The sequence below is a fragment of the Talpa occidentalis genome, unplaced genomic scaffold, assembly GCF_014898055.3.
Source record: "Talpa occidentalis isolate TD23 unplaced genomic scaffold, MPIMG_talOcc4v2.1 talOcc4.13, whole genome shotgun sequence".
Lineage (NCBI taxonomy): Eukaryota > Metazoa > Chordata > Mammalia > Eulipotyphla > Talpidae > Talpa > Talpa occidentalis.
Window position 1 is genome coordinate 45,253,544 of NW_023601322.1, and position 23,862 is coordinate 45,277,405.

General features: G+C 41.3%; 1 protein-coding gene across 3 annotated transcripts; it reads right to left on the reverse strand.

The window, feature by feature from the left end:
• Positions 1-15,437: 15,437 nt before the first annotated feature.
• On the reverse strand, positions 15,438-23,040 carry ZBTB14 (zinc finger and BTB domain containing 14). Of its 3 annotated transcripts, none has more exons than XM_037508796.2 (3): positions 22,821-23,040; positions 20,427-20,510; positions 15,438-19,362 (listed from the first exon to the last, which is right to left on the reverse strand). In XM_037508796.2, exons 2-3 carry the CDS (start codon positions 20,427-20,429, stop codon positions 18,016-18,018), a joined length of 1,350 nt encoding a protein of 449 aa, XP_037364693.1. In that variant the 5' UTR covers positions 20,430-20,510; positions 22,821-23,040; the 3' UTR covers positions 15,438-18,015. The 3 variants fall into 3 exon arrangements, with proteins under 3 accessions (XP_037364693.1, XP_037364692.1, XP_054550149.1); XM_037508795.2 differs by having other exon boundaries at positions 20,427-20,742; positions 22,821-22,970; XM_054694174.1 differs by lacking the exon at positions 22,821-23,040 and adding an exon at positions 21,336-21,351 and having other exon boundaries at positions 20,427-20,742.
• Positions 23,041-23,862: the final 822 nt, after the last annotated feature.

The window sequence follows — 23,862 nt, forward strand, 5'->3', positions numbered from 1 at the left end:
TGTTGATTTTGATTTTTACTGTATTATAATTAGTCTTTTTCCTGATCCCTTATTTAGGTTTTGTAAGTTCCTGCTATGAGTGAGACCATCCGGTATTTTTCTTTTTCTTTCCAGCCTATTTCGCTGAGCATGATCCCTTCCAGCTCCATCCATGTTGCTGCAAATTGCATGAGTTTACCTTGTTTGATTGCTGAGTAATAAAAAGGAACTTCTCCAGAGAGGAAATGCAAATGACCTACAGTCATAAGGAAGAATGTTCAACATCACTTGTAATCAGGGAAATGCAAATCAAAACTACATTGAGATACCATCATACACCAGTGAGAATGGCACATATTAAAAAAAAAACTAGCAATAACAAATGTTGGTGAGGATGTGGAGAAAAAGGAACTCTCCTGCACTGCTGGTGGGCGTGCAAACTGGTCCGACCACTATGGGGAGCTGTGTGGAGATTCCTCAACCTGCTAATGCTGGAGCTTCCATATGATCCAGCAATTCCACTCCTAGGTATTTACCCAAAGGACACAGAATCATTAATTCAAAAGGGCACCTGTACCCCTATGTTTATAGCAGCACTATTCACAATAGCTAAGCTATGGAAACAACCCAAATGCCCAAAAATAGATGACTGGATCAAGAAGATGTGGTACATAGACAGATTTCCGAGCTTTTGATCCAAAGAAACTCTTACATAAATTTCTTAGAAACCACAAGACCCTGAACTGGAATGACCCTAAAGGTGGCATTTTTGATTGGTCCCATCACTGGGATGATAGAGGAATGGGCAGTTTCCTACATGGGGTGGTGGAGCCCCGCTTTGGCTCATTACAAGGGCTTTCATGGATGCACTGAAGCGGACAGACCTTTGGCTAGTTTGGATGGGAAACAGCCTTGTTGGGACCCTTTATGTCAGGAGGGCGACTGTGAGCCACTGTGCTCCCCACAAACCCGTTCCTGCTTGGCTTTGAATCAAAACTCTCCAGTTTAGTATTGGGCTCGGCCCTGCTGAAAGGTTGGCGGTCATGTATTCTTGCCAAGCACACTTCACTGCCTTTGCCCTGTGTCTGGTTGTAACCCAGCAACTGATACGGGAACCCTTTAGAAACTGAATGAGCCACTCAATCAATCTTTGCCATATCCAATTTAGGAAAAAGGCTTGAGTTTTCACACCCTGGTGGACACTGGTATAGCCCACACTGGTAAATGATTTCCATGGTTAGGATTTCTGTAAGCCAAATTTAAAATTGCCCCCCTCATAAACCTGTTAAATCTTCTACATTCTCCATTTCTGTTCTAAAACCATGGCAGTCTCGTATACCATGCCTTTTGATGGGAGAAATTCAGGCACTGGATGTCACTCAAATTATTTACTATTAAAATTTATTTATTTTTTAAGATTTATTTAGTTATACATACAAGAGCTGGGGTACAGGCCAGAGATGTGGGGAGTGAGAGGATTCACCAGAGACAGAGTGAGGAACAGAACAGGCAGACCGACTGAAATACACTCTTGAGGGGAGCAGTGGGCAAAGACAGGAGAGATCCGCCATGTCATGTGGGTTGCTCCATGGCCAGTCAATCTGCCTGTTCTGTTCCCTACTCTGTCTCTGGTGAATCCTCTCAATCCTACACCCCAGTTCTTGTATGCATAAATAAATCAATCTTTAAAAAAAATGCAGGACCACAGGAGGGAGGGAGTGTGCCTGTGGTAGCACAAAGGTGCACCCTAAACCTCAGCCTTGGAGGGTGTTATGGACTGAACATTTGAGTCCCTGTAAGACTCTTTTGTTGAAATTCTATCTTTCAATGTGCTGGTATTAGGAGGTAAGGTTTTGGTAAAGTGATTAGGTTGTGAGAGTAGAGTCTTCATGAATGGGACTAATGCCATTATAAGAGGCACCAGAGCTTGTTTCCTTTCTGTGCTTTTCACCATATGAGGCTGCAACTAGAACATGGCCCTCACTAGACCATAGATCATCCGGTGCCTTGATTCTAGATTTCCCAGACTCTAGAGCTAAAAGAAATGGCTATCCTTTAAGTCAGTCTATGACTATTTGTTATTGCAGCTTGAGCTAAAACAGGGAGTCAGAGATGGCTTCCTAAGGAGTTGCAAAAGCTAATATTCAAAGGGTAAGAATGAGGGAAAGGAGGAGAAAAACATTGATCCAGGCAAAGGAATAGTATTTGCACAAAGCCCAGAGGTATGGGAATGTATACATTTGAAGGAACTGCAGGTAGTTGAGCAGAATTGGGGAGTGGTTAGAATGCTATTGGTGAATGGGCAGATTGCTATCCTTAGGAAGAGGTTCGATACCCAACCGGCCAGGGAGATACCCACATGAGAGCAGACCTCTCCTGCCTCACCTGCTGCTCCTCAGCAGTGTACTTCAATCTGCCTGTTCTGCTCTCCACTCTGTCTGTGGTGAATTCTTTCACCCTCCCGTGCCTCTGGCCTGTACCCCAGTTCTTGTATAAATAAATAAATCTTAAAAAAAAAAGGATGAGTTTCAAATACCTGCAATCCCATCTGATTATACTACCATCAAGGTCATGTTTTCTGACCTAGACTTATACTTTATGAGCTGATCAAATTACTTAAAGTTGAGGGCCTCCCCTGGTGGCGCAGCGGTTGAGTGCTGGGCTGCAAAGCTGCCTGCAGCAGCCTCTGAAGCGCCAGTTCGATCCCCGGCCCCCAGCAAGGGTCCCACATGGTGCGCAGACCTCTCCTGTTGTGCCCACTGCTGCCTTCAGCAGTGTATTTCATCAGTCTGCCTGTTCTGTTCCCTGCTCTGGCTCTGGTAAATCCTCTCACCCTCCTGCACTTCTGACCGTACCCAGTGCCTGTATAAATAAATAAATAAATCTTTTAAAAAAATTACTTAAAGTTGAGCTATATCTATCTCTTCTCCCATGTTTATAGAAACAAATGAGGTTAACTCAATAGACACATTTGTAATTAAATTTATACTGCCTCTTCATAATTACCACTTCTTTATCAAAATGCCTACAAATCATGCACATAATCCATTATAAAAGATGCATAAGTCTTGGGCTTTCCCGGTGGAACAGGGGGTAAGTCTCAGCACTATGAAGCTATCTGCAGCACAAGTTTGATCCCCAGCCTGGGAGCTAACTCACATGGTGCAGCAGACCTCTCTTGTCTCACCCTCTGCTCCCCTCAGCAGTGTATTTCAGTAGATCTGCCTGTTCTGCTCCCTACTCTGTCTCTGGTGAATCCTCTCACCCGCCCCCCACCTCTGGCCTACACCCCAGCTCTTGTATGCATAAATAATCTTTTTTAAAAAAGATGTATAAGGATAATGCATTTTTGATCCACTCTATTCCTTGACCAAATAAAATAATCTTTACAGAGACTGAATATGATGTCTTACAAATAGAACCGTTCGTTTTAAAGTATATTATGAACTTTACTTGATGCCTATCAGGTGTCATAATTGCTTTACAAGAAAAATTTCTTCATTTTTCTTTTGAAAATTATTTTATCTCACTGTGAGAAGCTTGCTCAGACGGTTACAAGAATAGAATTTCTGTCTTCTGTACAATTGCTGTATTGACTTGTCATATTATAGTTTGATTATGTTTATGTCTGTATTACATTGATTTCTTCAATGCAAAACATTAATCACTTTTGTTTTTTCTATGTAAATATAGTGTTTAGGAAACAGGATTGTCCGATTAATTTTCTCTTTGAGGTTAAAAATGATCTTTGTCATTCTCTTAGTGATTCAGAACTCATATAATGCAAAACAATATCTGGGAAATAATCTTAAAAAAAAGATGCATAAGTTTTTATCAAACATGGTAGTTTGAAGGTTTAAAGTATCTTTTTGACTTTTGGCACACTTCTGTGGGCTTTTGGTTTTCTGCTTTATTTTTGTTGTTTTATATTTAAGTGTCCTGGAATGAATTCCCCTGGAAATGCTGTCCATCCTCTTCACTAATGTTGCATTAATACACTCCCCCTATAAGATGTTTCCTCTTCTCAAAAAGGAATGTGGTACCTGGGACTGGGAAGCTGAATGTTACAAGAACCAGAAAATGTGGCATGGGCTTAATGGAGACATTCAAGCAATAGCTGTGTGATTTTGATGCTGGTACTTACTGTCATGTCACTTTGTAGTATGATACTATGCCAATAGCTTCCTAACAATATCCATGCTTGCTACTTTCTAGTCCATTGCTCACACCTGTCAATGTTACATTTTTTGCTTAATTTCCCCCAAATAGTTTGATTCCCTGGAGAGACACAGAAATCTTATTTTTGGTCTGTAGCAATGGAACTCAGTAAGAAGGATCTGCAGGTACACTCACTACTCACTTTGAAGTAGGAATGGCACTGCCACTTTTCATGATATAGTATATGGCTCACATTTCTCTCATTGGACCTCTTTGCCAGGTGACTGTAAATATCTGCATCAAAAAAATACAGCCACACAAACTCAAAATCCCCTGTTGTTTTAAACCCAGAAAAAAATTGGTTAAAAGAAATATTTTCTATCTTTGAAAGGCATATTAAAAATGAACTAAAATAATTCACTAGAGGTTATGAAAAAAGGCATTGACTGACCTCTGAAGTTCAAACAAGTTTACAAAGAGCAAGATAATTAAAGACAAGCAAAAAGTCCAACAAAATACATGAAACTTGACTAATAAGTATGTTTAAAATTATCTATCTTCATGAGTAATTGATGACCTTATAATTCATGAATGCTGAGAAAAACATAACAAGAAATGATTTGTTAAATTTCATCAAAACCAAATAGGAACATAGCCAGTTCATTGCTTATCTATAACTGATTAAAATTCTAGAAGAAAGAAAATAAAAACTTGGAGGGAGGGTAAAAAAAAGGGTCTGCACTCTATTGAATACCACTCCAAATTTCAAGTCTACTGGAAATTCATTGTGAACCCTTATATAGAAAAAAGATATTTGCAGTCTCCCTCTCCCTTGTTCTTGGGGATATTGTCTTGGTGCCCAGAGTTCTTGCTTGTCAGCTGGGTGTAGGGTCATGCAGGGGCCTCTCACCAAGGGCAAAAGTCCTGGTATGAAGAACGTATCAGGACACCGGCATCTGCTGATAACAGCAGGCAGATATTAGAATAGAGACAACAAGCTTTGATCAGCAGGAGCAATGGAACCCCCCAGGAGATACCCCTGATTACTCTACCCCAATTTACATCCCCAATAATTGCTTCCCCCATGAATGCACATCACCTACTTACTTGCCCCACCTTTATCCTTGATGCTAATAAATATGAGATTGCCCTGGATGGAGGGGGGCACATTATTTCCATGTAGCCCTCTATGCTTTCTCATCACTCCACATAAACTTTGAGTACTCCCTCATCCCACGCCTCCTAATACTGATGCCCCAAGAGGTGACAGTAACATTAAGATGAGGTCATACTGGGGGCCTCCCTGATGGTGTAAGGGGTTAAGCACAGCACTGTGAAGCAATCCGCAGCCTGTGCAGCTACTTTGATCCCTGACCGGCCTGGAAGCAACCTACACGGCAGCGCAGCAGACTTCTGTTTCGCCTGCTGTTCCCCTCAGCAGTGTGTTTCAGTCAATCTGCCTGTTCTGCTCCCCACTCTGTCTTTGGTAAATCCTCTCATCCACCTGCACCTCTGGCCTGTACCCCCAGTTCTTGTATGCATAAAGTTCTTGTATGCTCACAAAGGAAAAAAGGGAGAAAGCACAAATAAACAGGATCACAAATGAAAGAGGAGAAATCACAACAGACACAGCAGAAATCAAAAGAATAATCAGAAACTACTATGAACAGTTATATGGAAACAAGTTCAACAATCTAGAGGAGATGGACAAATTCCTACAACTCTACAATCACCCAAAGCTAGATAAAGAAGAAATAGAACACCTAAACAGACCAATTACAAGCAACGAAATTGAAATGGTAATCAAAAACCTTCCCAAAAACAAAAACCCAGGACCTGACGGATTTACAAATGAATTCTACCAAACATTACGAAATGAATTAGTGCCTATCCTTCACAAACTCTTCCAAAAAATTGAGAAGGAAGAGATAATACCAAACACATTCTATGAAGCCAACATTACACTAATACCAAAACTGAACAAGGACAATACAAAAAAAGAAAACTACAGGCCAACCTCGCTAATGGACACTGATGCAAAAATCCTCAATAAAATTTTAGCTATCAGAATCCAACAATGTATCCATAAGATAATTCACCGCGACTAAGTAGGATTCATTCCAGGGGCACAAGGATGGTTCAACATCCGAAAATCAATCAACATTATCCAACACATCAACAAAAAGAAATATAAAAACCATATGACAATATCAATAGATGCCGAGAAAGCTTTCAACAAAGTACAAAAAAAGAAAAACAAAGAAAAACATTGATAAACATGATAAAAGCCCTTGAAATTCTTGGGATACAAGGAACATACCTCAACATCATAAAGGCCATCTATGACAAGCCAACAGCCAGTATCATTCTCAATGGTGAAAAGCTGAAAGCATTTCCAATAAGATCTGGAACAAGACAAGGATGTCCACTCTCACCACTGCTTTTCAATATAATACTGGAAGTCCTAGCCAGAGCAATAAGACAAGAGAAAGACATACAAGGAATCCACATAGGAAAAGAAGAAGTCAAACTATCACTATTTGCAGATGATATGATAATATACATAGAGAACCCCAAAAACTCCACAGAAAAACTAATTCAACTAATCAGTTCAGTAAAGTGGCAGGATACAAAATCAACACTCAAAAGTCAGTAGCCTTCCTATACACAAACAAATCTGAAGAAGAAGAAATCAAAAAAAACATCCCTTTTATTATTGAAACAAAAAAAATCAAATACTTGGGAATAAATCTAACAAAAGAGGGAAAGGACCTAGACAAAGAAAACTATAAAACACTGTTAAAAGAAATAGAAGAAGACACAAAGAAATGGAAAGACATCCCCTTCTCATGGATCGGAAGAATTAACATTATCAAAATGGCCATCCTACCGAAAGCAATCTATAGATTCAATGCTATTCCAATCAAAATTTCAATGTCATTCTTCAAAGAAATAGAACAATTATTGATGAAATTCATATGGAATCACCAAAACCACGAATATCCAAAGCTCTCCTGAAAAAAAGAGAAGGGAATGGAGACATCACAGACTTCAAACTATACTACAAAGTCACAATCATCAAAACTGCATGGTATTGGAATAAGTACAGACACACAGACCAATGGAATCGAATAGAAAATCCAGAAATAAACCCACAGATTTATGGTCTACTAATCTTTGACAAAGAAGCAAAGAATATGCATTGGAGCAAAGAAAGTTTGTTCAGTAAATGGTGCTGGGAAAATGGGGTCGCTACATGCAAAAGAATGAAGCTTAACTACTCCCTAACACCATGCACAAAAACCAACTCAAAATGGATTAAAGAACTAGACATAAGACCTGAAATCATAAAATACATAGAAGGAAATATAGGCGAAACACTACGGGATATGTACATCAAAGACATCTTTACAGACACATCACCCAAAGCAGTGATAGTGAAGGCAAAGATAAACAGCTGGGACTACATCAAATTAAAGAGCTTCTGCACAGCAAAAGAGACAATAACCAAAACAAAGAAAAACCCCACCAACTGGGAGAACATTTTTGCACACAACACTAATGATAAAGGACCGATCACAAAAATCTACAAAGAGCTGATGAGACTCAACGAAAACAAAATAATCCAGTCAAAAAATGGTCAGAAGAGCTAAAAAGAAACTTCTCTGAAAAGGAAATGCAAATGGCCAATAGGCATATGACAAAATGTTCACCATCACTTGTAATCAGGGAAATGCAAATCAAAACTACCATGAGATACCATCTCACACCAGTGAGGATGGCACATATTAAAAATCTAGCAACAACAAATGCTGGCAAGGTTGTGGATAAAAAGGAACTCTCCTGCACTGCTGGTGGGAGTGCAAAGTGGTCCAACCACTATGGAGAGCTGTGTGGAGATTTCTTGACCTACTAAACATACAGCTTCCATATGATCCAGCAATTCCACTCCTAGGTATTTGCACAAAGGACACAGAAACATCAATTCCAAAGAGCACCTGCACCCCTATGTTTATAGCAGCACTGTTTACAATAGCTAAGCTTTGGAAACAACCCAAATGCCCAAAAATAGATGACTGGATCAAGAAGATGTGGTACATATACACCATGGAATATTACTCAGCATTCAAAAAAGATAAACACATGCAATTTGCAGCAACATGGACGGAGCTGGAAGGGATCATGCTCAGTGAAATAAGCCAGAAAGAAAAAGAAAAACACCGGATGGTCTCACTCATAGCAGGAATCTAGAAAACTTAAATAAGGGACCAGGAAAAAGAATAACTATAAGAATGAAAAAATCAAAATCAACAAACAACTATGAACCAGAGACACTCTTTGGGGCGGTGGGGGCAGGGAAAGGAGGGATTGGGGTCAAAATAAGGGGGTTGTAATTGTATGGGGAATATAAAATAAAATTTAAATTAAAAAAAAAAGATGAGGTCATATTGGGTTAGATAGGTCCTAAGTCCAGTGTAAGTGATGTCCTTTTAAGAAGAGGACACTGAGTCACCCATGGAAGAAAGCTATTTGACAACAGAGGCAGAGATTGAGTGATACAGCTATAAGCCAAAGAATGATAAGGATTATTGGCAAATACTAGAAGCTAGGAGAGAAGCACGGCACAGATTCTCACCTAGAACCAAGGAGGGAACACGATTCCACTGACATCTTGAATTCAGATATCAGGCCTCCAATAGCAAGTCAAATATTGAATCTATTGTTTATATTTGCCAAAATTTGTGAGCTACGTCGTGTCTTTAAGTTACAAGTAGCCCGCATTGGGAATTAATATTTTATCAATGTTTATCAATGTTTTTCTTTATGTGACCAACTTTCTTTTGTTTAATGCCATTCACAGAATGCAGTTCCTAGAAATGAAACCCACCTTCACCCTTTTCTCATTGTTCCATGACAATACATGCATTAGAACTTCCTGGTGCCTGTGAAATCCTAAACACAAATAAAAAAGTGAACTTACAAGTGAATAGTAGTTATTTCTGGTTTATAGTGTGGCCTTTCATAAAATATTTGCCGTTACTTTTAATTACAAAATCAAACAAAATTTAAAATTTCTCATAGAAAATAACAAAGCCCAAAGATTATGTCACTATGAGAAAATATTATAGAAGATAAGTCTTCAGGAAACTACTGAAAAAGTTATCCCACCATGTTTAAATGAGTATCACAACGTTTTAGAGTGAGTACAAGACAATAGCATGAAGAGGAAAGGTTTTTAATGTTAAGAAAAAGGACCAAATTCTTACTGGTTTCTTCAATTTTATCTGGAAAAACTAGTGTTATTCTATAGTTTCTCTATCTGCTAATGTGTTAAAAGAAACTGTTGGACACCATTGGTAGAAGTATAAATGACATAATCTGCCTGAGAGGCAATTTGGCAGTTGGTAACAAAATCTTAGAATTTTCCGTATGATTTTGAAGATATATCCCAAAGATATTTGCTATGCAGATATTTGATCAGAATGGTCTGTTTTATACACACTCAAAAGTAAATGCTTGAATAAATAAATTATGGTCATATTCAAATAATAGACTAATATAGAAAAATAAAAATTATATTGTATGAGAATCGTAGTGTTACTGAAAAAAAACCGTTTATTATAGGTTGTTTAGAGAAAAGAGCATGATAAAAACTGGATGTATAACTTTTTCCTATGTTTAAAAATACAGAAAAATTCTACAAGGCATACACAAAAATGTTGAGAAATTCACACAAATTTACCATTATCTAGGGAATTCTGCAATGGGATAAAAATAGAATGAATTCTAGTTATGATGTAGTCTATATTCCAGTGGAGAAGATAGAAAATAAGCAAAATAGTAAATTTACAAAAATATAGTGAATACCCTGATGGAGGTAGGTGAAGTTGCTATCTGTATAAAAAGGTAGAGGGAAGGCCTCCCTGGTGGCACAGGGGTTAAAGATATCACTGTCAAGCTATTGCCAGCCACTGCAGCACAAGTTCGATCCCTGGCCGGCAAGGGAGCATTCCATGTTTGCTGCCTCACTGCTAAGACGATATTTGAGCAGTGACCTAAATGATCTCAGAGATTTGATGGACAGGAAATTAGAGTTTCTATTTTTAAAAGTTCATCTATAACATAGACTGTGGAGGGCCAAGTGCAGGAACAGGAAGCCTAGTAGAAGGTCACTGCAATATCTTGACAGGAGATAATGGTAGCTTAGAACCAGGAAGTCAGATTTTAAAAGTTGAACCAGTAAGTAGTGATAGGGACTTGCATGTGAAATGGATACGGGATTTAAGAGATTTTATAGCCTCATCATTGGAGAGCATGGAATTGCCATTGGTGAAACAGGAAAGACTTTTGAGGGTTGCAGATTTAAATGTCAGGTCAGGAGAACAGTTTTTTATGTATCTGAGATAACTACTAGAAATCAATATATGGGTATTATATGGCATGTGGAGGAATATTTCTCCAAGAGTCTTCTGTTAACCCTTGGTATTACTGATCTGTGTGGCACCACCTTTGCCCACCCCCACACCACCACATACACTCCTCTTGCATGGGATTACATAGCCCTACTATAATTATCGAAACTAAGAAATTAATATTGGAACAATCTATTAGACTTAATTTGGATTTTGTGTGTTTTTTTCCACTAATGTCCTTGTTATTGGACATAATGTTACATTGCAATTATTTAAGTAAAATTATTTAAGTTTAAGTAAATGTAAACTCTCTACTCATTTTATAATTATTTCCATAAATCTAAATTAGTTAAAATATAAAGTGTTTTTTAAATCTTAATCTATATGTTGGGAACATCAAAGTTAAGGAAATTTTTCAGAAATTAGATTAAGAGAACCAAGAGGTGGAAAATAAGACATAGCAAGAAATTTAGAGGACTTATTTAGGAAAATTGGAAAAAGAAAACAAGGATGAGGGATCATAAATGAAATAATTAAAGAAAACTTTCTGAAACTGAAGAACAGACAGTTTTCAGACTGAAGGACCCACCAGTTTTTAGTGCAAGGATCCACACCAGGAAACATCATTATATTTCAGAATATGGGGATGAAGAGAAGATTCTTCAAGGTTTAAAGAGAGAAAAACATATAGGTCACATATAAAGGATCAAAAATCAGAATGTCTTTAGATTTCTCAAGATTTTTTCAAATTTTCAAGATAAATACATGTATTTCTGCACATAACATAATCTGCCTGAGAGGCAATTTGGCAGTTGGTAACAAAATCTTAGAATTTTCCGTATGATTTTGAAGATATATCCCAAAGATATATGCTATGCAGATGGTTGGTCAGAATGGTCTGTTTTATACACACTCAAAAGTAAATGCTTGAATAAACAAATTATGGTCATATTCAAATAATAGAGTAATATAGAAAAATAAAAATTATATTGTATGAGAATCGTAGTGTTACTGAAAAAAACCTTTTATTATAGGTTATTACATATATTACATAAATATTTAAATATATGTATTTCTGCAAATTTTACCTTGAAAGGAATTTCTTAAAATGTGTAATTAAAATGTGTAATTTCTGGAGCAGAAATCAAAGTTGTTACTACTTACAATAATAACTGCCCCAGTTTCCTATACCCAGTGCCTCAGAAAGCCAGATGTCAGCCTGCATCTGTCTGAAATTAGGAAATGGGAGTTCATTCACATGGGCTTGGAATCTGCCCCTCATGCTCCTGAGACAAGCAGAGAAGTTGCTCCCTAGTAAACAACAATCCTAAATATAAACACATTGGGAGATAAGACCCCAAGTGTTCTCTGAAGGTCTCTTGTTATCCAATTACCCTTTAGCTTCCAAAACTTTGTGTAGAAACTTAAAATTATTCATGGCCTTACAGATTTATTTTCAGACCTAGAATTCCACATAGCTCAACTGTCAAGAAATGTGAGAGTAAAATGGATCTCAAAAAATTTACATTCTGATTCATTCCTCAGATAATTACGTGCTCTTCCACCAAAGCAAGGGGATGAATTAAGATGCCATGGGATCCAGTAATACTTTTTAGAGTTAAAATTTGATTTTTTAAGAGATTTGTTTATTCATGCATAGAAGAACTGGGGTTGGGACAGAAAGGCAGGGTGTGAGAGAATTCGCTAGAGACAGAGTCGGGAGCAGAAGAGACAGATCCAATGAAATACACTGCTGAGGGCAGCAGTGTGCCAGACAGAAGTCTGCTGTGCCACATGTGGGTTAGCTCCCTTGCCTGGGGAAAAAACTCAGGCTACAGCCAGGGTGACAACGCTGAGACTTAACCCCTAGGCCACCAGGGAGGCCCAAATATTTCAGTTTCTTTTAGACATGCTTCTAAAATTTGAGAATGTCCTTAAAAGAGGAGCAGGAAGTCCAGCTTTGGTGGTATTGTATCATGTGTGGCATTATTTATTTAGCTACAGATTGTGAAAATCTGAGTTGAATCATCCATATGCCCTTCACCTTGAACTTTAGAAATAGTTACCAGCCTCTGAAAACCACTCTCCTACTACCTCTCATAGGTATTAAGGAACCTCACTTTGGGATTACCTTGGAGAAATAAAAATACTGGGACTAATGTATTATAGAAACTTTGGGCAGCTATTTGCATAAACCCCTTTCTCCCTAGTAAGGATGTGTGCAGGGCCAGCTGCTCCTTTCCGTTATGAGGGTGTATGACATGACGATGAGATCCCAGGCTCTAGGGGCAGAAGGACCTAGTCTTCTCTCTGGGCTCTGATAATGATTTGACATCGACAGGACTAACTTCTTTGAATGTTGGTGTCTTTATCAATAAGATATACCTTGGAGCTGTTAGAAAGCACAGAAAGGTTGCGTATATAGCATACCCAGTAAATATCCAGTATGTAAGGCTTACTATTAAATTCCTGATCCTCTTGATTTACTCAGTGACCAAGTTTCGACACCGGAAGTGAGAGCTAACCAACAAAAAAACCAGCAATGCTTCGTAAGAATCACTTAGAACAATCAGTTAGAGGTTTCTGCCTTCTGTTAAAAAAGAGAAAATGGCTATACTCCAAATTAGCTTAACAGCATAGAATGCCTTCGCAGAACTCCATCAAGTGGCAGACTGCCTCACGGAGAAAACAACAGAGTATTTTTTCCCCTAGGTTTCCTTTAGCTTACTTGCTATCCTACCCTATGTAGGGTGTCCCCCTCACCTGGCAGATGGGCTCTACGGTAGAACCATTTTGAGATGTCATTTGGAGCTTCTGCTAATCATGTATTTTGCTCATGGAGTTTCTTCCCTTACAAACCTGAGTTAATAACATCCTTGTTCAAAGCTGCTGGGATCCAAGTTCTCATTCTAATTTTCTTTGCATCAGTATCTTTCTTGATGCTAGGATCCATTATTTTTAAGAAATAAATCTTAATTTCATCTTACTACTCCTCTTTTAAAATTCCATTACCACTGAGAGAAAATGAGAATTACTCTGTAGTTTTCTAAGTATGTTCTAGGAATTAAGATACAAAACAGGACATTTTTAAAAATGCATTTTTTGCCCATATAATTACTGTAAATTTTACAAGTATAAAGTTTTGTAAAACTTGGGAAAGTAACCATTTAATTTCATACTGACGGTAAGCTCCATGAAGGCAGTAATGATATCACTCTTTCTTGTTCACTATTGCATCCCTTAGCATCTAGTCCAACGCCTGACATATACACAGCATTAGTATTTATTAACTTATATATGTTAATGTAGCTTTATAGAAAGATTATGTACATTATGTACCTCCAAAGAAGAGCAAAGTGATTTAGTAACCTGGTATTCTGGAACTAAAAGGAAAATTGTGATTCTTACGTAGTAGTATAAGTCTCTTTTGGAAGAAAGCAAAAGATCATCCTGGAATTCATCAAATTAGAAAGGAAAGGGTTAGGTGTGGTCTGAAGTACACACAATATTAGAAAAGCAAAATATAAAAACACCCACTAAAGTGCATGATTTCATGAGACTAAAAAAGGAGCTTTCAAATCAACTCTGTCCTAACAGGGAACTGGGCAGGCCAAGTATTTGCACTTGACTACATCCCAATGACCTTGTTATAATGACAGGGGATTAAAAATTAAAGAGAAGCCACAATCACTGAAGAGTATGGTAATGCTAAGACAAAAACAGCTTCTATAGAGTTTCAGTTTAGGGCTAAAGATTATATAACTGACAGACAACAAAGTCAAAAGAGAACTTAAATTTTGCTTCTGGCTTTTCTATTGAGAATGCTCTTTAGGAAAAAGGGAACATTTATTGCACATCTAAAAATTGGGTAGGTGATGCCTGAAATTTTTGCTACCATGTTTAATGTTCACAGTGGACTATGAGGTGGACATCACCATCACTTAGAAAGAAGCATGCACTAAACTGTACTTCCTCCTCCTTCTAGATACTGAAAGATTTACCTGAATATTGGTAACTGGGAATAGCTCTTAAGGAGATGATGGAAACACACAAATGCAGAAATCTGTCACAATTCAGATAAATTACATCCAGGGTCCTTGAGATAAGATTAATGCGGTGACCTTTAGGGAATCATGAGTGACAGGTGATGGGCGAATGTCATCTTCATTTTTTAACTGAAAGTTTAAAACACGACTGGGAAGGGACAGAACTTTGCTAGGGAGGGGCCAAATCTTTTCTGCCTTTTTATCTCCAGATTCTTACCCAGAGCTCCACCCACAATGCTCAATGCCTGTTGAATAAAAACCAGCCTATCTTCACCTATATGAAGAGTTAAGTAGATGCAGGATTAAATTTATTTTGAGTAATTCTGAGAAGGGAAATCTCCCAGTTATAAGAATGTATGCAAAAAATAGAGACAGAAGGTGCAGTTAAAGCTGTCTCAAGATGGAGTGTACAATCAGGGAGGAATGGAGTTCCCAGTCATTAAAAGTGTTCATTGATTGAACAGTTTAGGCACCCAGTTAACACTGTGATGGCTACTACCTTACCTCCAGCCTGATGTCTCCCATCCTTTGGTGGGGGTTTTTGGAGAGGCAGGTTGGGGATGGTATTGGGAGAGGGCTTGTTGGATAATGGAGAGAGGTGAATGTAGAGAGGTGATTTTGGCAGGTCTCAGTTTTCTTTTCTGGAAGCCTCAATTCAGAATTAAAGTCCATTACCTTGTTATACTAGTTCTATTACACTTTTATACTGAGTTTTTACCGCTGCTCCAGGAACTTATCACCACTAACACCACTGCTCCATAATTCCACTTTCCCAATGGCTTAGAGATGACCTTATACAACTAAAATAGAAACTACATACAGTTGCATCATTCTAGTCTCAATTTTTTTTTTTTTCAATAGGATAGAAATTTGTTTAGTATTTTACTCACTTGATAGGAAACTATCATTTTTAACAATTCCAAGTTTGAGAAAATTAATTAGCAACAAATTTCCCTTTCTCAAAATTTCCCTTCCTCAATCCTGGTCAATACAATGCTATTTATCATCTAAGTTAAAATCAACTTTGCAAACAAAATCAACACACTCTTTGTACAAACACAAAAAGGTGACTTTTAAATAATAAAAGATAGTAATGTTGACATTTAGATTTGTCCTTCCCTCTCACATTGCGCATTTAGTGTAAACACATTTCAGAATTAACCCTGAGATTGGAGATTTCCTTGAACTGCCTACCATGAAGGCCTCACCATCCAGGGGATTACTGAAGGTCTCTTGCTGGAATGACAGGCAGTCTGAATGACCAGGACCCAGCACACAAGAGACCTGCCATGTCATAGTTTGCAACCTCCAAGGAAACAAAGAAAACATGCACCTTAACACACATATGAACCCAGTACTGGTGGTAGACATTAAAATACAAATATATTTCTCATGCAAAATAGAACAAAAGGTATTTACATAATACAAATAAAGTGCTGAAAATTAAAGTTTCTTTTTAGGGGTACCACCATATGGTTTCAATGAAGATTAATACCACAAGTTCAACTTGCAACTCTGTAAAACCACCATGAAGATAGGATAGAAAATGCACTTTGGTGGGAATCCTGATGTATGAAAAGTTGCTAAGAAGAAATGAAAACAGGAATGATAATAGCATATTTTCTTTTATATACAAATATGAAAGACCAAAAAAAGGTTTGTTGAGTAGCGATCAACAAGATGTTAAATTGTTTCCTCTGCTTTGGTTAAAAAGCCTAGGAATGGCAATTGGCTCCTGTTCTACTTACAGCATGTAAACACAGTGACAGGACCACTTTTTGACAGAATAAACAATTCTTAAAAAAAATTACTTTAAACTAAACTAAGCATTTTACCAATAAATAACTTTCTTAAAAAGTTAACATCTTCATCCTGCAATCTTGGGTATAACATATATACCAACTAAAAAAAATAAAATTTCTTCCACAATAGTAACTACAGGTGTTAATGCAACAGCAATGAAATGAACCTTAATGTAGTTTAAAAATAAAATCCTAGCAACCAAAAATTGGAAAGATGGACATTTTTCTAAAATTGTACATTCTAAAATAACTAAGTACTTTATTACAGAACATAATTGAAATGTGTTATTTCAATATAATCCTAAAGAAATGCTTAAAAAAAATTTGTACACCAAAATTGGAATAGCATTTATAGTTCTGTTTATGGTTATAAAAAGGCAATCAACTTTTACTTAAAACTGTAACCAGTGATGAAATATACTTCAAAAACATAATCATTTGGTCTGACAATTTTTAATATTAGTTTAAAAAGTCTGACGTTTGTTGCTGATGGAAGTTATTTTAATCCAATGTGCAAAAAAAGTGCAGCTGTCTACTTTCACTTGAAATACATAAGACCAACACTTCTACACTATTTACACACTTAAGACTTTAAATTTGTTCATTTAAATAAGGATAGTGCATCTCCTTTAAGGATAAATCATATGCTCCCAAGAGCCCAAAAGTTTGCTATTCTGTTAAATGACACAAAATGCATCTAAAGAAGCATCCCTGTTCCTGTCCTAATTTTGAGTCTAAATAAAAACCCAATTTCAAATCAATCACAAATTATTGTGATCTAGAAATCTTGGAATCGTTGCAAATGTGAAAACCTTGTCTTTGACAGCCCCATTCCTGTTAACCCTTATCTGTTCCTCTCACCACTGGCCCGCCCCACAGACTGGATCTGGTGCAGAGTGGCAGCGCCTCTAACAGGAGAGCAAGAATTCAGTCTCACGCCACCAGCTCATTGGTGGATTTGTTCAGCCTTGGGGAGCTGGGACTACAGCTTGATGACAGGTATAAAAATGAATAAAGAAATATTTCAGCAAAGCAACCATTATTTGTGCACAAAAACAGTGATATAAAATTAACAAATCTAATATAACCAAATCTAAGACCATTCTGCAATTTCAGAACTTGTTTTCATATTTGCGCAGTGTTCTTGGTCAACCACCCAGCAGTATTTTCTTCGTCTACATGAAGTACTTTTATTAAGTTATTAAAAATGCTGTTATGACCACAAGTCACATGTAATTGCGATTAGGAAATCAATGTATTCAATTATCAATCTGTGCAGTGCACACACCAGTGCAGCAAGTGTAAAGAGGAATTAACAATGGAATAGAAGTCTCTCACTTCTGAAGTGGACACAGTTCTCAAATTAAAATAATAAAAAAAAAGGAGGGGTCGCTGGCAACATTAATACTAGACACCAGACAGACAGTGAAAGTGGTCAGAACCAAGGAATGTTATTTCCTTGAAAAGTTTTCAAAATACCTAACCAAGCACTGCCTTAAGTCCAGTGAGTACAATGTTCCACAAGTTTCACAAAAATACAGTGACTGGCATTTATTTATTATGAACAATGCAATCTCAGTCTTGTGGCTCAGGCAGAGTGTTCCTGTCCCATCACCTCTAGCTACAGGCTATTGTTTCCAACTGCTGCTCTGCTTCTGCGGCCATCGCTGCTGCCTGTAACTGTTCTGTCTCACTCTGGATGGCACTAGGGGTAACCTGCTTCCTTTCACTGTGCATATTGTTCTCGTGCCTTTTCAGATCAGATGCCTTGGCAAATGCCTTGGTGCAAGAGCCACACACAAAAGGCTTTTCCCCTCTGTGTCTTCGCTCATGGTCTTTGAGGTGGGACTTGTGTTTGAAGGCTTTGTCACACATATGGCATGCAAACGGTCTTTCATTACTGTGAACTCTCTCATGCTTCTTTAAGTCTGGGGCGCGAATAAATGATTTTCCACACACCTCACAACTGTAGGGCTTATACCCTGTGTGGATTTTTAGGTGTTCTTTCAGGTGGGCCTGTGTGGTAAAACCTTTTGTACACATTTCACAAACAAATGGCCTGTCTGCCGTGTGGAGTTTTTCATGCTTCCTCAATCTGCCTTCATCAGAAAATGTCTTACCACATGCTTGACAGGCAATCTGCTCCCGATGGTGGCCATAAAGTAAGTATTCAAACTTCATGTCACTGGCAGCTGTTGTCCAGCCTGGTGTCTGTTCATCCTTCACCTCACTCATTCCATCATTAAATGTTAAGGCTTGAGGGGTCTGGGACCCCAAATCTTTTGATTCTGGAGTCTCCATGGATTCTACTTCCTGGCCGTAGCAGTTGACTTTTCGAACTTCCTCGCTCCCCAGCTCTTTCAAGATGGCTTCCTGAACCCTGAGTGTAGTTGTGGGTGACTTGCCGTCCTCCTGACTCGGGGGGGTGCCTTCTACTGTGTCATCAGAGGGACTGTCATCCTGATCTCCAATTTCTTCCACATCATCATCCTGAGTGTCAGCAGCATCTCCAATAGGGCGATTTATTTTGAGGCAATACTTACTTTTTGATTGGCCATTGTTTTCATCGGGACTAGATACATCACGCTTCTGAGAACATAGTTTATCCAAAAATCGGATACCAAGAATCTGACCAGATGACATCATTAAATTAACATCCTCTTTTTTCACTGAAATCTTTGCTGTATACATGTAGTTCAGGACCTCTTCAAATATATCAGAACGAAGAAAATCTATTTCTATTACTGAAGAGCTATCGACCTCGAGCTTCTTGAAAAGCTTTTTAAAGTAGGTGCTGCAGGCTGCGAGAACACATCTGTGTGCTCTGAATTTCACATCCTCAACCACAATGGCAATATCACAAAATTCTCCTTCCAGGCGTTGTTCATTTAGTGTTTTCAAAAACAGAGTTTTATGATCATCGTCATTATATTTAATGGTTTCAGACATACTGATGAAAAACTCCTACAAAAAATTTTTTTAAAAGATTAGAAATTATGAATACTTTTCCATATAGAGACACAAGTAGAATTTCATTTTCGGATCAAGTTTTGGCATCTAAGTTTCAGAAAGCTAATGTTAAGCATTGTTTAAGAGAGGGTAGAAAACACTGATCACAACTCACAGATTTCCAATTGCTACTTGTACTCTTCATACTAAGTATTTGCTTAGTTGCAGTAACAACAGCTTTTACTGAGCCATAATACATGCTTGGCATTCTTTTATGTACTTTACATCTTCACAGATGTAATGATCAAATTACTAGTCCCATTTGATGGGTGAGGTTAAGAACCTGCCAATATTCTTGTTATTTGGTAGAAAGCGGAGATGCAAATCCACGTACTCTAATTCCCAACCCTGCACTTCCCAACAATTAGAGGTAATAATGACAACCCAGTTTCAAGGTCAAAGAAACAGATTTAAGGCAAAGATCCTCTAATCCAGTATCTACTGCATCTACTCTAATTCCACATATGGAGGAGGATTCAGTAAAAGAATAACAGCACTTGGTGTTCTTTCTTGATAGAAAAGACAAATCACTACAGCAGAACTAGAAAGGGATTTCATTGCCAAGATATTCCATTCAGTGTTGCCTCCCAGTTTTTCTATACCAGTTTTGGGTCATTTCTGAATGGGGGCTAAGGTTTAATAGAACTTCAGAGAATCAGTAACATCTGTGAAGACCGGGATGAGTGGCTTCATGCCCTCTGGATGCCAATCTATCTGCTGTCCAGACATCAATGTCATCAAGACTGGATGTACTTGACAAGTGTTGTATTTTATATGCAAAAGAAATTTAGAACTGGCATAAAAGACATGTCACCATATTAAAGAATTATGTCTTTAAAAAAATGTGTCCTATATATTTTCTTTTCAAAAACAGTAGTTCCCTTTCAATCAGAAAGTGTAAACATGAGGAAAATACACATTTCCCACAGAGAAACAAGTACTAATGTTAGTGAGATATATGTATTTTAAAACAAGCACAACTCATAGTCTCAACACATAAAATTCAAAGTTATAGTTACCATGAACAACTCAGGCTATTATCTTAATGCTTTAAACACCAAATTCTTCAGATCAGAATAACTCTGATCAGGGGCACGCCAGTCCTACAACAGAAAAGACACATAGAGAGTGAGGCAGGAGCTTCCTGTATGCCAAATTTTGAACATGAATGTATTTCAGAATTATTTAAAAAACACTTTCCTTTTTTGTCTTGGCACTTGTACCTGTACCCATTTTCAGGCTGGGAACGGAGAGGAGAGGAAGATGGCTGGTAGCATCAGGTCCAGCTCTGAACAGGTATGGGCTGCAGCACATGGGGTGTGGTAGGACTACACACTGGAAATTGGAAGGTTGGGTTGGAGAAACACTATGAAATTTCTCCTTGCCAAGCTTATGTGTGTATTTGTACAGATGTCAATAGCTACACAGACACAGAAAAAGTAATTGAGTGCCCATGGTCCCCATCATTTTTTGCTGGGTATGTGGTCTCCCACTGTTTTCTGTAGGCACACATAAACAGTTTATTTTTTATAAATATAGAAAATGCTAGGGAAGTATACACACCCAACAGTAAACGGAGAAAAGGGAAGAGTAGATGCTTTTTTCTTTCCTAACTTCCACGTGATGTAGTACGCATCACATAATTTACAATGGTCCTTACGTTTGCATTTGGAAACCCCAGCTGTTTTTACCTCTATCTTTACAGAAAGGGTCAAAGATTTCTACCTTTTTGTTAATTTTAATTCTTACCCGTGGGACTTTATTATTGTGCACACCAATATCTTGAAAAAGTTTCCTCTACTCAACAGTGACCACACAAACTGTGTGTGAACCAAGGGAATGGGCTGCAATGGTCTTACACAAAAACTGTGTTGTGGGACTCGAACCTAGAGCCCATCATCTGAAAACCATCAAAAGTTTCCACTTACAGAGGAGCGAACACACCCATTAGTTGACAAAAGTAGCAGGTGTTTTCTCCTCTGCAGTGTGAGGGCTGGGACAAACCTCTCGGTTCCCTTGATGCACACAGGCCAGCAGTCAATCCCGAGAGAGGGCAAACAGGCAAAACCTTCCTACCGAGCTACTTCCTGCAGTAGTCAGTAACTCTAAGGCTTGTGGGATAAAAGTATATAGCATGCGGCTAGGGAGAGGAGTGGCCAATACAGTACCCATGGCAACGTATCAGTAGCCATGCTGATTTTTAAAATTTCTTTTTTTGGCCCCACTCTCTCTGTCAAGGACCACTATTTTTTCCTACTGAGATCTTCCAATTTTAAGCTCAGGTTGAGTCAAACTGGAAGATCCCCTTAAGTGCCTGTGTAGGTGGAAGAAAAGATGTAGCCCCGACGACATCTCCAAAACAAAGCTGCCCTTTCACTACAGTGGTCCCACCGCCAGCGCTCGGAGCCCCGTTTGGGAGCAGAGAGCACAAGCGCCTGCACAGAAAAACTTATATAAGCGGCGGGAGCCGCCTCCCCGGGCCCACAGTGGCCACAACAATGGCTGCGGCGCGACTGCCCGGTGTCCAGCTTGCGACTTCGGGGTGGAAGCGCCTCTTCAGGCCTCGCTCTTATTTCTCCGGCCCGGGAAGAGGAGCGTGGAAAGGGCCGTCGGCATCGCTTCCCGGACAAAAGCTCGCCGCCGCGGCGCCGGGCAGGGAAAGGGCTGCTTTCCCTTTCACGATCCCGGCCCCGGCGACGGCTGGGGCTGCGGCCGCGGCTCCAAGCGCGAGACCGAGGGCCCGCGGGGCCCCGGCGGCGGCGGCGAGCGAGAGCGGGCGTGCGGCCGGGCTCCGCAGCCCCGCGCCGCGCCGCGCCCCGCTCCGCCCGCGAGCCCAGAGCTCGCGCCCCGCGCACTCCCCGGCCGGCTCGCGCCGGGCCTTCCCCCGCCCTCCCGCGGCCGGGGGCGGGGGCGGCGCGCGCCGGCCTCCCGAGCTCCGCGGGCGCACCCGGGAGTGCGAGCGCGGGGGTCCCGGCCCCCTCCTCCCGGCCGGCGGGGGCGGCGCGGCGCGGCGGGGCCGGCGGCTCCGAGGGGCGGCGCCGGACGGGCCGCGCTCCGCGCCGGGCTCGGGGCCGTCCCCACCCCCACCGCGGCGCACTGCGGCGGTGCGAGCGCGGGCGGCCATGAACTCCGCCGCCAAGGCTGGGCGAGCGCGCGCGCGGGGCCGTCGCCGCCGCCGGGCCGCGGCCCCGGCCCGCTCGCCGGCCCGCGCGGCCCCCGAGCCGCCGCCGCCGCCCAGCCCCGGCCCACGCCCGTCCCCGCCCGCGCCGCCCGCACATCCTGGAGCGGCCGGAGCGGCGGAGCGCGGCGGGAACGCGCCTCTTCCGGGCTGCACCGCCGCCGGCCGCCCCCGCGCCCCCGCGCCCGCCTCGCGGACGGCCGGGGCCCCTTCCGCACCCCCGGCCCGCGCTTACCTGCAGCCCGGCACAGCACAGACACTCGCCGGGGGCTCCCCGCGCTCGCTGCACGCAGGCCGGGGACGGGATGGACGCGGGGCGCGGGGGCACGGTGGGTGGCAGTGTGTTTTGGATTTTTTTTTTGGAGTTTGGGGAGGGGGCGGGGTGGGGGGGATCGTGCACGTCCCTGTTGGTCGCAGCCCTCCTCCTGCACGAGCACAGACTGTCTAGCCTGCCGTGAACACCCCCACCGGCACCCCCCCTTCCCGTGCATGCGCGGTGCGGGCTGGGGGGGAGGCGCGCCGCCGGCTCGCGCAGGCACGGAACCCGAGCAGGCCTCTCCGGAGGCGAGCGGGGAAAGGGTTAATCCGGGACCTTGCGACGCTTTCGTTGGAGTCTACGGGGCCGCCCCCGGAGGGCTCTGACCTGCGCACGCGCGCGCACGCGCGCGTCTCGGGGCGCGCGGAGCCCGCGCGCGGGAGAAGGGCTGGGCGGGCCGGAGGCGGGGCCTCGGCCGCCGAGGAACTGATGCACGAGCGCCGCTCGCGGGCACCCGCTCCGTCGGGATCTCCCGCCTCCCGCTCTGACTCTGGAGCTCCCGCCCGCGCCGGGCGCCGGCACAGAGGCGGGGACGCGGGAGCCGGGCGCTCCAGTGCGTGTGCATGTTCGTGGGCAGTGCCGCCCTCGGGTGCGCGCAGGCCGGGCGCCGCGGCTGCAGGGCTCGCGGGCGCTGTAGCTGCGCCGCGGAGCAGGGTAGGCGCGCAGTAAGTGCTTGCGGGAGGAGTGGAAAGTAACACTTCTCGCTCAGAGCAGGAGGGGCGACCCCAGGCTTTTAAGATGAGGGGCGCATCCCTAAAGCGCTGCACGCGGCCAAGCCCGAACCTCGCTCCCGCATTTACCCAGATGCTTTCAAGGAAAAGTGACCGGGGCTGGAGGCCATAACCTATATTCGGCGGTGTCGAGCTTGCAGTAGATTTCATTGGCAGCTTCCGCGGTGAACTCTGTTAACTCTGTACAGCAAAAGTCATCGCTCCATTGCTGTTCAGACCTTGTCCCGTTC